The sequence below is a fragment of the Bactrocera oleae genome, chromosome 6 (genome assembly GCF_042242935.1).
Source record: "Bactrocera oleae isolate idBacOlea1 chromosome 6, idBacOlea1, whole genome shotgun sequence".
In the NCBI taxonomy this organism is placed as follows: Eukaryota; Metazoa; Arthropoda; class Insecta; order Diptera; family Tephritidae; genus Bactrocera; species Bactrocera oleae.
The window spans coordinates 19,687,006-19,700,829 of record NC_091540.1 but is presented as its reverse complement, the minus strand read 5'-3'; the positions used below and the strand labels follow the sequence as shown (position 1 = coordinate 19,700,829).

The window sequence follows — 13,824 nt, the reverse complement described above, 5'->3', positions numbered from 1 at the left end:
CTGATGGGTGATGGTGTTGCAAATAGTACGATCAGTAGGCCGATTATGTTGACCATAAGTTGAGCCAAACGCGCGAAACACATTCTTTACAGAACGTGAACTTTCTTAATAAAGTTTAACGATTTGTAAACGTTGTTCAGGTGTAAGTCTTTCCATGATGAAATGCCAAATACTGAACAAAAATAACATGATAGCTTGACAAGACTTACGTGTGATCTGTCAAAAAAGCTTATTGAAAAGTACCTCTACTGGGATCACCCGTTATAAATGATCAGCGTGACGAGCTGATTTTATTTAGCCATATTCGTCCGTCCGTCTCTCCGTATATACGCAAACTAGTCCCTCAGTTTTGGAGATAAATATCTGAAATTTTGCACACGCCATTTTTCCTCAAAAAGCTGCTCTTTTGTCGGAACCGTCGATATCGGAACACTATAGCATATAGCTACCGTACAAACTGAACGATCGAAAGTAAGATATTATGGTATATGAAAAATTATTTTATTTGAAAAGATATCTTCACGGAATTTGGCATGGATTATTGTCCAAGGCAACGATATAATCTCCGAAGAAACTCCTCAGATCGGACCACTACAGCATATAACTGTCAAAGATAAATTCTTGTATGTAATTTTTTTATTTGAGAAGTGTATTATACATAAGTATGTACATACATAAGTATTGCAGTTTCGGTTCGACTGAAATTAATGTTGTTTTGTTTTTATTTAAATTTGAGGAACACAATATTATCTCATTTATATAATTTCTGCTGAGGTCTGATATACATCAGCAGCCCATCTTCGGATTAACAATGTGGGATTGGTGGAGTGTAGCATATACTTAGAGGCTCTTCAGCCAACTGAAAGGAGGGTGCGGTACATCTATAAAATCATGTATGTAGCTACTTGAAACTGTTCGTAGTTATACATACCTATGTATGTATATCTTACCTAATAGAACCTTCATCGCTTTCGTTGAAACCTTTACAATAACTTATCGCACCTCTAAAGCAAGGGTTAGCCAACGAAGTGGACTTTTCACGACGAATTAATGTGTAATTCGCCTTTTTTAATATAAATATTTACGAATAATGGTACAAAGGTGAAAGAAAAAACAAAGCAAATAGCAGAGAACGTAAATTATGGTTCATATGTATAATTTACGTTCTCTGCAAATAGTTTGAAATGGCAATATTATTTATATTTAAACTTGGCAGCACATTTTGTAATTTAATTAGCTAAGCAAATCAAAAACGAAAAAGTTTGTGAAATTTCTGTCATATGAAAATCCTATAAGTCCAAATCAAATATATTCGTGTTATAATATTTTATTTGTGTTTTTGCGGATATATTACATTACTATGCATTTGGGAGCGGACATTTCTAGTGCCCTGCAGCAAATGGAAGCTGTTAAGAAGGGCATCGATGAGTCCGAAGATGCAAAATTGCAAATGCAAACTGCCGAAAGCCTTAAAACAATATTAGATTTATTGCAGGATCCAGTTTTTCGTACCATTGTTCACGTTCAAGATTCCCTTTCCGAATTAAATGCTCAGTTGGCGCAACATCCATCAATGCTTCCCAATGATTTTGATATCGACGTGGCTGGAAATTTGGTGTTGAGTATTAATGGTGGTGATGTTATGTATGATTTTTCTTCTGCACCACTTTCTCCTCATTCGGGTCCAAGTAGTCCAGGTAGTGGTCAACTTACACCTTCTGTGTTGACAGGAGTAATCGAATCGGATGAACAAGGACGTCCACATTCTCAAAATTCTAAAATAACAGGGGATCTTTTTGCTGCTGACTATGCGCAAATACAGGCTATTGAGTTGGTCAATGATGGTACTGGTCTTGGGTTCGGAATAATTGGTGCGCGTACTTCAGGTGTGACTGTAAAGACTATTTTACCAGGAGGGGTTGCAGATCGCGATGGACGCTTGCGTTCTGGAGATCATATTTTGCAAATCGGTGATGTAAACTTGCATGATATGGTTTCTGAGCAGGTGGCAGCAGTACTGCGGCAATCAGGTACGCACGTGCGCCTCGTAGTGGCGCGTCCTATGGAGCAGTCGTCGCCCGGACAATTTACGCTAGAACCTGGAAGTGCTATAGTACCCACGCGTGTTTTAGCTGATCCAGTTGAGTTAGAGCGATACTTAATATCTACAGGATATCCGGAGATATTCGGAGAAAGTTCTACTGCATCTACACCACAAACTACCACAGAAGATGAAAGATTTATTTACCGTTCGGATGATATTTCTAAACGTCCACCAATGGCAGTGCCGACTATCGATTTGGATGAATTATTGGCTTTACCCGAAACTGAGAAACTACAAGTTGAATTAACTAAAGACATGAATGGTCTCGGTATTACTATAGCTGGTTATGTTTGCGAAAAAGAGGAGCTTTCGGGTATATTCGTAAAGAGCGTTTCACCAGGATCTGCTGCAGATATGAGTGGACGTATTCGCGTTAATGATCGCATTATTGAGGTAGATGGTCAATCGTTGCAAGGTTTCTCGAACCACCAAGCGGTTGAGCTGCTCAAAAAATCAGGCCAAGTAGTTAATTTACGATTGGAGCGTTACTTACGTGGTCCAAAGTACGAACAATTGCAGCAGGCTATTGCTGCCAATGATAAAATACCTAGTGTTCCGTCGACACCTTCTCGAGTTAATTTACCTTCGCCAATTACTCCAGTTACATCACAACGAACATCATCTGTGCCTAAGGCACAATATCCAAGTCATGTCACAGAAGATTCCCATGATCTATCTTTTGATGGTATTTCCAATTTGCCATCGGTCACCATTGCAGATTCATTTATAACTGTGTCGCCGGCAACTACTTCGTCAATACCTACAACTACTTTGAGCAGTTTTGGATCGGGCAAAAAAATGATAGCAGTACGTGATTCCATTGATGGCACACCAAAAATTATACCTACAGACATTTCCATCGGTTCTATTGGCAAGTCCGAAAGTGAATTAACTGAAATGGAAGTAAGTAAAATTATTACTGTTTATTGATATTTCACTAAAACTTTGGTATTTAAAGGAACCAATGCATGCTAAGAATTCAACTTTAATTTCTCGGCACAAATACTACACTGATCCGGAGTTAACTCCAGATGTTGAACAGGAGATCATACGTAAATGGAAAAAGATTGTCGGCCCCGACGTTGATGTGATAGTTGCCCAGATTAAAAAGTTTGCAGTTGGTGGTTTAGGAATTTCTTTGGAAGGAACCGTTGATGTTGAAGGTGGACGTGAAGTCCGGCCACACCATTATATTCGTTCAATATTGGCTGATGGGCCTGTTGGTGTAAACGATGTTCTTCGATCTGGTGATGAGCTATTGGAAGTGAATGGCGAACGTTTACTTGGAATGAATCATTTAGAAGTAGTTGCTATTCTCAAGGAGCTGCCACAAGATGTACGTATGGTATGTGGCCGAGGCAAGAATGCTTTAATGCCATTCTCAGATGATACCTTGAAGAAATTAAGTAGCAATTTTGAGAATTTAATGCCGACCTCTGATCGATTGGTGAAAGCCAAATCCGATGGCAGCTTGGCCACTGCGGGTTCGGTCAACGACGACTCGTTCAACAAGCTGAAATCACGCTCACTAGAGCCACTTACAGGCCTTGCAATGTGGTCGTCCGAGCCGCAGATAATAGAACTGGTCAAGGGCGATCGTGGTTTGGGCTTCTCCATACTAGACTACCAAGATCCGTTAGATCCAAACGATACGCTAATTGTTATAAGATCTTTAGTGCCGGGAGGAGTAGCACAATTAGATGGGCGTCTTATACCCGGAGATCGCTTGTTATTTGTCAATTCTATAAATTTGGAAAATGCTTCTTTAGATCAAGCAGTTCAAGCACTAAAGGGTGCACCAAAAGGAGTAGTGCGTATTGGCGTAGCTAAACCGCTACCAATGACAGATAATTCTTTGAAGAGTGGAAATGGTAACAGCATTGAATCGAAATGCGAAGACTCATCTATGGAATCGAGCGGAATGCTGGGCAGTGAAAATGTCTCTATGCAGCTAAGCAATGCTTCTACAATGATTGTTGAGCCAGATTTAATTCCAGATTGGCGAAAATAAGTTATTCATATAAAAAATGAGCCAAAGGAGCAACTTATTCCAACCTATTGAAACCTTTTATGCACCTAAATGTATTCATTGAAAGTTGCAAGTTGTTATTCTAGAATAGGTTACAATAACATTACTCCTACGTCGAAACTAGAGAATATAGGATGATCGGGTTCAAACATATTGTATTATTAACGAAATGTTATTTTCAATTTATTTCATTTGAAAATGTTAATTGAACTATACTTAATTTACAAACGTGCTTATTCTTAAATAATTTAGAACGCATTCCATTTAATAAATTTCTAGTTATCATCCCTTTTGGAAGCTTTTATATTACTAATATACAAACATATGTGCACACATTTACATAAACAAATGTTTCACTTAAAATAAAAGTTTCACTTTAGAATATGCTTCGTTAATCTATAATGGGCAACAAATATGTATTCATAAGTAAAATAGAATACCATAATTAACCATTTTTATGATGATATCGTTATTAATTTGAATCAAGAGTCTGCAAGTAGCATTTTTCAATTTTAAGAAGCATTACGCTTATAATTAATTATTCTAATACATGTAACTTATCGTTAAAATCTCATAACTTTAATACATACACATCCATATCCTTTGAACCCAATAGCCTAAAGCTGCAATACTGAACTCTGTAAAATATCAGGTGTTATTAGTATTTGAGTTTGAGTTTGATTCGTAGACAAACCTTTTAATGTTATTGCATGCGGTTCAATTGTCGTTCAATTTTTAAATGCGTTCTTCGTGATAATATTCGATCTCTAGCATATGAAACCAGATAGCTAAGTGAGCCTATACAGAAGCATGTAATCTCAAATTTAATGAAATTACGCTGGTCGATAAGCGCAACCCGATCACAGCTACGCGTCACAGTTTCTCCACTTTTACAACGTAGAACTTCCTTGTAGTGCGTGTGTATACAAACACCCAGGCTTTTGCTTACAATGTCGAATTCGGTGCATGGATGACATTCCTGTATGACACTATATTCTTCGCGCTGCCAACATGTGGAATTGTTTTCGATGACGAACTGTTGAGCTCGGGAGCGTCGTGTACTCTCACTATCAGGAAAACGCGACTCGATAATAAGCACTATAACGGTTGCAACCACCAATAGGCTGAGCCCTAGTAGCATGTGACGCCTTTGACAAGTTTCCAACATTTTCAGAGTTAAGAAATATCTCGCCAAAAGTTATGATCTGTTGTATATAATTGTTTGATGTGCAATTTTCTTTGCTTTTGTATGCGATCAGATGTTAGGTTTTTACTTAAAACAGCTGTGATACAGTGGTGCCAAATTAAATAAATAGTGATGTTCATTCAAAGAAAGCTAATAACAGAGAATGTAAATAATCCACATTCTCTGCTAATGACTTCAGATAATTTACGTTTTCTGATAACTTTTTACTGAAGCAAATTTCTTTAAATACATTTTTTATTAATTCAAATATATTTCCTTATAATAAATTAAAAAAGTATCCCCTAATAGTAAGCTATTGCATGTTAGTTGTAATAAAGGTAGAATCGGAGTCGAGCTATCGATCCCTAAGAAAGTGTAAAACAACTCGCGTTATTTGTTTTGGTCGCACTTCTTACATCAATTTTTGGCGCCCCTTTCTTGAATGTGAATATCAACTTATTGTTTTAGCACATTAACGTTATAATTCACGGAATTTAAATCAAATTTAATTTTGAGACATATTTAACATGGATGATTTAACTAAGCTCAAAAGAAAAATAACGGGTTCCTTCAAACTAAGTGGGTTTCTTATACGATCAGAAAATAGTGCTTTTTTGGCGGAGCAACTTCTTCCATTCGATGATGAAGAACGTGATAAGTGGTTGACTGTTATTACTGAAAACTTGCAAGGTCAGCGTTTACAGACGACACAAGTCGAGCGAGGAGCACTGGAAAAAGCTATCAATGAAATAAATCGTGTTGGTTTGGATGAGGGTGAGACAGTTTTCTCGGTTATCGATGCGTTCAAAGTGCCACGCTACCACTACAATGCACAAAATAAAAAGTTCCAGCCAAATAAAGATTTACGCACTATACTGACACGTCCAGCTTTAAAAGCAGGACACTTGCGAGAAAGGTATGCAATGTTACTTCAGAAGACCTTACGTCACGAGTTGTTTGCCCCAGCTATAATACAGGGAGGAGTTTCAGCAGAGTCTCAATTAAAAAAATTCAAATTACAATATGCAGAAAACTTACTTGCAACATCATCGGTAAAAGAAGCAGTTATACTTGGATTATTGACACAGCTGAAAGAAGGAAAGTTTTTCATAGAGGATCCTACGGGTAGTATTGAATTGGACCTAACTAGAACACGTTTCCATTCTGGTTTCTTTTGTGAGGGATGTTTCGTCTTAGCTGAAGGTTCATATAATAATGGCACCCTTAAAGGTCAGTACTTTGAAATATATTTAAGGTAACATATATTAATATATTAAACTTATTCGTCCTCAGTTGATGGCTTAGGTTTTCCACCTGCGGAGGCAGCGACTAGTTCGAGAGCTTTTTTTGGTACTCAAAATAGCTGGGGTGGAGAATCTGTAAAGTTACTGAAATATTCTACACGACTGCAAGAACTGGAAAGCACAAATACTGAGGCTACACTTGTTTTTTTGTCAGATGTTCGTCTAGACAACCCAGTAGTTTTAGAGAGATTGCGTATGTTATTTGTTGGTTATGATTCATGCCCACCTGTTGCAATAGTGCTAATGGGGCCGTTCTCTGCTTCCAGCACCAATTACCATTCACTATCTCAAAATTTAAGTGCGTTGGGATCATTAGCTACTGGATGCGATCAGCTAAAAAAGCAAACAGATTTAATTATTATACCATCTTGCGAAGATCCAACAGCTCCAAATATTTTGCCACGAGCTCCACTACCTGAAACACTCGCAACTGGTTTGCGCAAAGCATGGCCACGGACAATTTTAGCAACTAATCCTTGTCGGCTGCAGTATTATACACAACAAATTGTCGTATGCAGATTAGATTTAATGGCAAAGTTCTGTCGCAACACGTTACACTTCCCGCCCGACACAGATAATATCGAACAACATTTTGCACGTACTCTGATTTGTCAAAATCATTTAACACCTATACACCCGATCGCTATGCCCGTGCATTGGGATTTTGATTCAGCTTTGTGGTTATATCCATTGCCCGATTTAGTTGTTATTGGCGATTCATGCCAAAGCTTTTCAACAACTCAACATGGATGTACGGTGCTTAATACAGGATCTTTTGTGAAATCTAAATTTGCATTTAAAGTTTATATACCGGCGAGCCGCACAATTGAAGATTCAGAAATACCAGATGATATGACAATGGAATAAAAATTCCTGTTTTTTTACTTTAAGCGTAATTGTATTTATATGTGTCATTTTTTAAGTGGTATAATAAATGTTGCTAAAATTTATTTAAGAATGAATGTGTTTCCATAATTTTGTATTACATATTAGCTAATATTCTGTCTTGCGGAGGGTCACAAAAGATATGAAAGACAATACTCAAACCGCAGTAATTTGATTTAACTTTTTAAATTTATTTTGCGGTGATTAAATAAGGCGTATTTTTTATTATATGGATTTAAAAGTTATTAGCCAAACAAAAAAATTCATACCTTAGAGTAGTAATCTTAACTAGAATATTGTTCAAGTTTCATAACATTTTATCAATCGTTCTCAGTTTGGGGCTTTAAAGTAACGGTGATGTTGTTGTTGTTGTAACGGTTACATAATCCCCGTTTGGGTGATAAATTCTAGATTGGTTGTCGTCGAGGTCATCTAACGGGAGGCCCAGGAAACAAGCTGTTTCGACGGGGTCGGACCATAGGGAAAAGGGTGTTAGATGAGTGGGGTTCGTTGGGCATGCAAAGAGGTGGTTAGTGTCATGCGGAGACTCATTGCACGCAGGACATGTGTTTGGTATGTCGGGGTTTATTCTAGATAAGTAGGAGTTTAATCTGCTCCAATATCCAGAACGAAGTTGCGGGAGGGTCACTCTGGTTTCGCGAGGCAACTCGAGCTCTACGTCTGCTATGGGTGGTGGTTTGACTCGTAGTACGCCATTCACTGAGAGGGAGTGAAGGTGTGGATGGCTCCACTGTGAATGGCGGTCAGTGCTTGTCTGAAGTTCGTTGCGTCCGAAGTCCGGTCGGCGTACTGTCTAATGTCGTCGACGTAATCAAGGAAAGACTTCTTGATGTTCCCGCTTCAAGCAGACGACTGCAGGGATGGTTTCTACGAAAACAACACAGCAGAAACTGCTTGGCGACTAGCTCATTGTGTTCCTTAACCGGAAGCATACGGACCTCACTGTGTAGATGTTCGATTTAGGACATCAAGAGGCATCCCGTGATTAGATTAGATTAGATTTGAAAATGAGGTATGCACTGCGACCTAGGGTCTATTGTGCCCTCTCCTCCATCACATGCATTCCCAAAGTCCCAGCACCCTGAAAAACTCCAGATACTTGCTGGGTGCTATTGAGGCAATGTGATCCCTGGTCACAAAAATGGAACCGAGGGCCTTGAACCTGCGTCTACAAATTGCGGCGCAATCTAGGATTAGGTGTTCTGGTGTTTCCGGTCCCATGTCGCAGAATCGGCAGTTTCCACAAGAAGCTAAGCCCATGTTTGATAGGTGCTTCTTGAGCCTGCAGTGCCCAGTGTAGAGCGCGACAAGGAGACGGAGTTTGTCTCTGGGGAGGTTAATAATTGCTCTGAACCTGGCTAGGTTGAACCCTCCCAGTAGCAGTTTGGCCTGACGCATCCCTGCTGTCTGTTGCCAGTGACTGTCTCTGCTCGATCTCTCCTCCGTGCGGAGCAGTTCCTTTATTGTATGGGGCCCTACCGCAATGTATGGTTCTGGCCCCATCATTCTTGTAGTCGCAGCAGAGCGGGCGAGTTCGTCTGCCAGTGTGTGGAATCGCTCCAGTTCGCCTTACTGCCGAGAGTAACTTTAAACTTTTTCGTAAAGTTTACTCTCTTCGTTATACCGTCTCTTGGAAGGAGGGCCAGTGGCGTGTTATCTTCTAAGGCCCTCATTTGTTGAGACGAGATTAACTTCCCTTTACCATACCCCTCTGCTGTCATAAGCAGCATGGTATGCTTCGCAGTCTGATTGATAACCAAATGGAGTGGTGTGAGCTCTAGCATGACCTCAAGTGCTGCGGTGGGGCAGGTGCGCATTGCCCCAGTGGCGCAGACGCAGGCAAGTCTCTGCAGCTTCGATAGCTGAAGGCCTATCGAAGTCTGCTTTGCTTTCGATGCCCAAACCACCGCTCCATAAGTAACAATAGGTCTCACGATCATGGTGTACAGCCACCTGATGATACTAGGTTTGCAGCCCCAGGATCTGCCGGCGAGGCGTCTGCACACCATGAGCGCCTTTGTGGCCTTGGAAAGCGTTAGCTCCGCGTGCCTATTCCACCGCAAGGTGGAGTCTAGTGTGAGGCCTAAGTATTTTACTTCCCTCGACACTTCTAGCTCTCTGCCCCCAAGGGATAGTATTCTAAGGCCCGGAAGAGATCTTCTTTTTGTGAAAGGGATGACGGTTGTTTTTAATCCCGTGATAGTCCGGAGTGCAGTGTTCTGACAGGTCTGAAGCTTCTTCGTCTGCGTGACACTACATCCAGGCGACTATATTGGGGCTGCATAGTTTAGGACCGGCCGGCCGATTGCCCTGTATGTCGCCACCAAAGTTTCTTTGTCTTTTCCCCAAGAGCTGCCAGCAAGAGATTTGAAGATTTTGTTGCGGCTCTGTACTTTGGTAGTTATCGCGGTCGTGTGAGGAGTGAAGGAGCTAAGACTGTCTAGTGTAACGCCTAAAATTTTAGGGTTGTTTACCGTTGAAATTTTGGTGCCATCGACTGAAATGTTTAGATCCAGTCTGTACTCCTTCGTCCAGTTTGTAAATATGGTCGCTATGGATTTTGTGGGGGAGAGTGTCAGACTCCTTGCAGAGAAGAAGCGAGAAAGATCAGAGAGATAGCTGTTTACAGTCGAGCACATGCCATCTATTCCATTACCCGACGTCAATATCGTGCAGTCATCAACGTACGAGGTCACGGAAATTCCCTCTGGTGGTTGGGGGAGTTTCGAGATGTAGAAGTTAAACAGTAAAGGGGAGAGGATACCCCCTGTTTAATTCTTCTCAGTTTGGAGTTTGACCTCGAAACAGTACGGATTAATGCCGACCGCTCAGGTAGTTCATGGTCCACCGCTTCAGCCCTGGAGGGAGCGTAGATTGTTCGATGTCCTCAAATAGCGTTGTGTGGTTGACTGTGTCGAAGGCTTTCGACAAGTCCAACGGTACGAGGATCGTCCTCTCGCAGTGTGGCTTCTGGTTTAGGCCATGAACTATCTGGGCGTTTATGACGCTAAGTGCTGTGGTGGTGCTGTGCACTTTCCGGAAGCCATGCTGATGTTCTGCTAGACTAAGTGGGTGTGTGAACGTCGGGAGTAACAAGGCCTCAAGTGTCTTCACTACTGGGGAAAGGAGAGTTATCGGACGATAAGACTCCCCTTTGTTGGCGGGTTTCCCAGGCTTCAGTAGTGGGACCATTCTTCCGACTTTCCACACATCGGGTATTTGAAGAGTGGCCATCGACAAGTTGAGGTAGCTTACTCCCGTCGAGCCTAGATGTTTTAGCATCAGCATGCTTATTCCGTCTGGCCCAATGGATTTTGACGATTTGGCCTTTGTGATGGCACTCTGAACCTCCCCATCGGTTAAAGTAAGTGGTGCGCAGTCTTTTGGCATTTTGCGCAGCCGTCGGGTAACACATAGTTTGGACTAGTCAGTCGAAGGGTGCAGTGTAAACTGCCGATCGTCATGTTTCCTCGGATTTGACAGGGCCTTGACAGTAGTCCAAAGCTTTCTTACACCGGTGGAGAGGTTGCAGGACTTCAGGTGCTCTATCCATTTTGTCCGCTTATGATAGTTTACCATTTGCCGAATCTCCAAATTGAGATCCCTTATTCGGGGATCACAGGGATCGGCATGGCGTAAGGTGTCGCGCACGTTTGCTAGTACAGCTGCTTCGGCTGGGAAATTAGGGCGGAGTTCCGCGAATCTTCCAACCGGTATGAAGCGAGCAGTAGCAGCAGCGAACACCTTGCGGAATTGACGCTCACCAACGATGACGTCCGTAGGAATGGGTAGTGCGTTGAAGGTGCTCTCGGTAAATTCTGTGAAGCCGACCCAGTTGGCTTTGTTAAAGTTAACAAAAGTGCGGTTGTCCACAGAAATAAAGTCGGGAGGTTTCTCGATCGAGATAATTATGGGCAGATGGTCTGATGCGAGAGTTAGCATAGGTCGCCAGGTTATACTATTTATCAGACTACCGCTAGCGATGGTCAGACTGGGAGTTATGCTGTCTGTGTGAGCTCCTTAGGGCCGTGGAGGTCCTATCTTGGCCACTCGACTGGAGTGGCGGCGCAGTACGTGAACAAGGTGCAGACTGCAGAGCCGTTGAGGTAGATGTCGCAGTATTGCGTTGACACGTAACTCGTAGACACACAGGGGTCTTAAGGCCTGAGCAGGTCTGAAGATGGCTTCATCCATTGCATGTATTGCACCTAACCGAGGTGGAGAAAATTATTGTCCTTACTGCTTTTATGCATGAGCTCTTCATATTTTGTGCTCTAAGCAAGAAATTTAACATGCAAATAAGTATAGTATAGTGATTTTTAATTTAAAGTCCATTTAATCAAAAGAAATGTTATTCAACTAACAAAAATAATATAATGTTGAAAAAACATAAAGTTTTCAAAGTATTACAGTAAAAAAATTATTTACAGCCAAAAGTTCTAAAACTATCAGTAAAATTTTTCTTCTTGGTGATAAGATAAAAGTTGTTTTGTAGTTTTTTTCTTTCATCGATTCCATTGGAATTTCTTTGGGAATCGACCAACAGCTGCTGATGATACCTGGCAACATGCTCATCTGATCCGGCTCCAATATTTTCAGGAAAAAAATGTACGTGCGATTCCAAAAAATTAATTTTAAGTGACAACCTAAGGCTTTATAAACAGAGAGAAACTCTCAAGTAATTTTTGGGTAGAGTTCAGCTTTTGTATTCCCTAGAAAATTTTGACATTCTTTTACAAAAGTTCCTGTTCTGCTTCAAACTATTCTTTCTGCTTTGTTCAACTTTGAGTTAAAACCTTTATTTGTCATAAACTTGCGAATCTGTGGACTAACAAAAATTTCCTCTTTCAATTATGCGTCATTGATTCGAGGAAATTTTGTTTTGATATATTGAAACCCTGTACTTCCCTTCATAGCTTTTGGTTTATATCATTTCGGTGTACTTTCGAAATAAACTCATCTAAAATGTAGCAAAAACAGTATTTAGGATTTTTACAGATTTGCAGCATTCTATATCCTTAAATTAAATACAATTTCTTTTAGCACAATTGTCAAGTTTCTAATTTATATTTATTAGCTCAGTTCATAAAAAACATAAACTGCAAATAAAATACTTTACAAACATAAAAGGAATGTGAACTTGCATACGGTTTACCAAAATATTCGATACAAAAAGTAAATAATTGAAAGACAGTTTTCAACTGATTGGATATATGCATATGTACATATGGTACTTATCTATTACCATAAAATACACTTTCGATCATTTTCTTCTTTATCTAAAAATTCCTTAAAATTTATATTGAATATACATATGTACATATATACTCGTAGCTATACACTAGCTTAAATGTTGGAACACTAGAAAAATTAAAAAAAAAAACAAGAAAAACCGTTAACTTCGGTTGCACCGAAGCTATAAATCCGTTCATAAATAAAAAGTTCTTGTATAGAAACTTGATTTTAATCGGCAAGTTTGTATGGTAGCTATATGCTGTAGTGGTCCGATATAGCCGGTTTCAAAACATAAGCAGCTTTTTGTGAAGAAAGGAACGTGTCTCAAAAACTGGGGGAACAGATCGCGTATATACAGAGAAACGGACATGGCTAAATCGACTTAGTGGCACACTTAATATATCTTATTTAGATTATAAAAAACATACTGAATAAGTAATAAAGGGATACGTTCGGGTGTAACCGAACATTTTATACTCTTGCAACTTCCAACGAAAGAGTTAAACATTCATTATTCGTCGAAATTATTCATAATATTAGGGATATGAGATTAAGACCAAGTTCTAGACCAAGTTCGGTCATATTTAGTGGTAAATCACATACATTTTCAAGAAAACGTATCCATTTAATTTCATTAAATTATCACACATTTTGACCAATCTAAACGGTTTAAAGTCAGGCGGACTTTAGCCTCTGACATTACTCAAGTATACTTGAAAACATATTTTCAAGCAGTTTTAAAAATATACACATAACTCACACACTGAACGGCATATCCGGCGTAAGCTTTGTTATAATAACGAAATTCGTTCCATGTAGTATATGGGAGTTGTAGACCAATTTCACATATTTTCGGAATTAACCCTATCTCAAGTATTTGTCGCATTACTGCATATAATTAAAAGAAAAATATGGTCTCTGAGTTTCATTAAGGTACCTCACATACCATCACCAATATTTAAGGAGTAAGGTGAACCGGATGTTTGAAATTTCTAATAGTAGATATATGGAGGCTAGGGTAAGTTTTCACCCCATTTTATCTCTTTAAAGCACAAAGATG

The 13,824-nt window shown here is 39.9% G+C and overlaps 3 protein-coding genes and 1 pseudogene across 3 annotated transcripts; 3 read left to right on the top strand and 1 right to left on the bottom strand.

Annotated features, from left to right (window-relative positions):
- Positions 1 to 1,219: 1,219 nt before the first annotated feature.
- Patj (patj crumbs cell polarity complex component) lies at positions 1,220 to 4,424 on the top strand. Its single transcript, XM_014239335.3, has 2 exons — positions 1,220 to 3,007; positions 3,063 to 4,424. The coding sequence occupies exons 1-2, from the start codon at positions 1,361 to 1,363 to the stop codon at positions 4,113 to 4,115; spliced, it is 2,700 nt and encodes an 899-aa protein (XP_014094810.1). The 5' UTR covers positions 1,220 to 1,360; the 3' UTR covers positions 4,116 to 4,424.
- JTBR (jumping translocation breakpoint protein JTBR) lies at positions 4,397 to 5,423 on the bottom strand. Its single transcript, XM_014239336.3, has 2 exons — positions 4,828 to 5,423; positions 4,397 to 4,771 (listed from the first exon to the last, which is right to left on the bottom strand). Exon 1 carries the CDS (start codon positions 5,299 to 5,301, stop codon positions 4,837 to 4,839), a length of 465 nt encoding a protein of 154 aa, XP_014094811.1. The 5' UTR covers positions 5,302 to 5,423; the 3' UTR covers positions 4,397 to 4,771; positions 4,828 to 4,836.
- A 106-nt stretch (positions 5,424 to 5,529) lies between these two features.
- On the top strand, positions 5,530 to 7,581 carry PolE2 (DNA polymerase epsilon subunit 2). The gene is made up of 2 exons (XM_014239334.3): positions 5,530 to 6,549; positions 6,613 to 7,581. Exons 1-2 carry the CDS (start codon positions 5,847 to 5,849, stop codon positions 7,488 to 7,490), a joined length of 1,581 nt encoding a protein of 526 aa, XP_014094809.2. The 5' UTR covers positions 5,530 to 5,846; the 3' UTR covers positions 7,491 to 7,581.
- A 1,730-nt stretch (positions 7,582 to 9,311) lies between these two features.
- Positions 9,312 to 13,824, top strand: part of LOC138857738 (uncharacterized) — a 31,594-nt pseudogene continuing 27,081 nt past the window's right edge.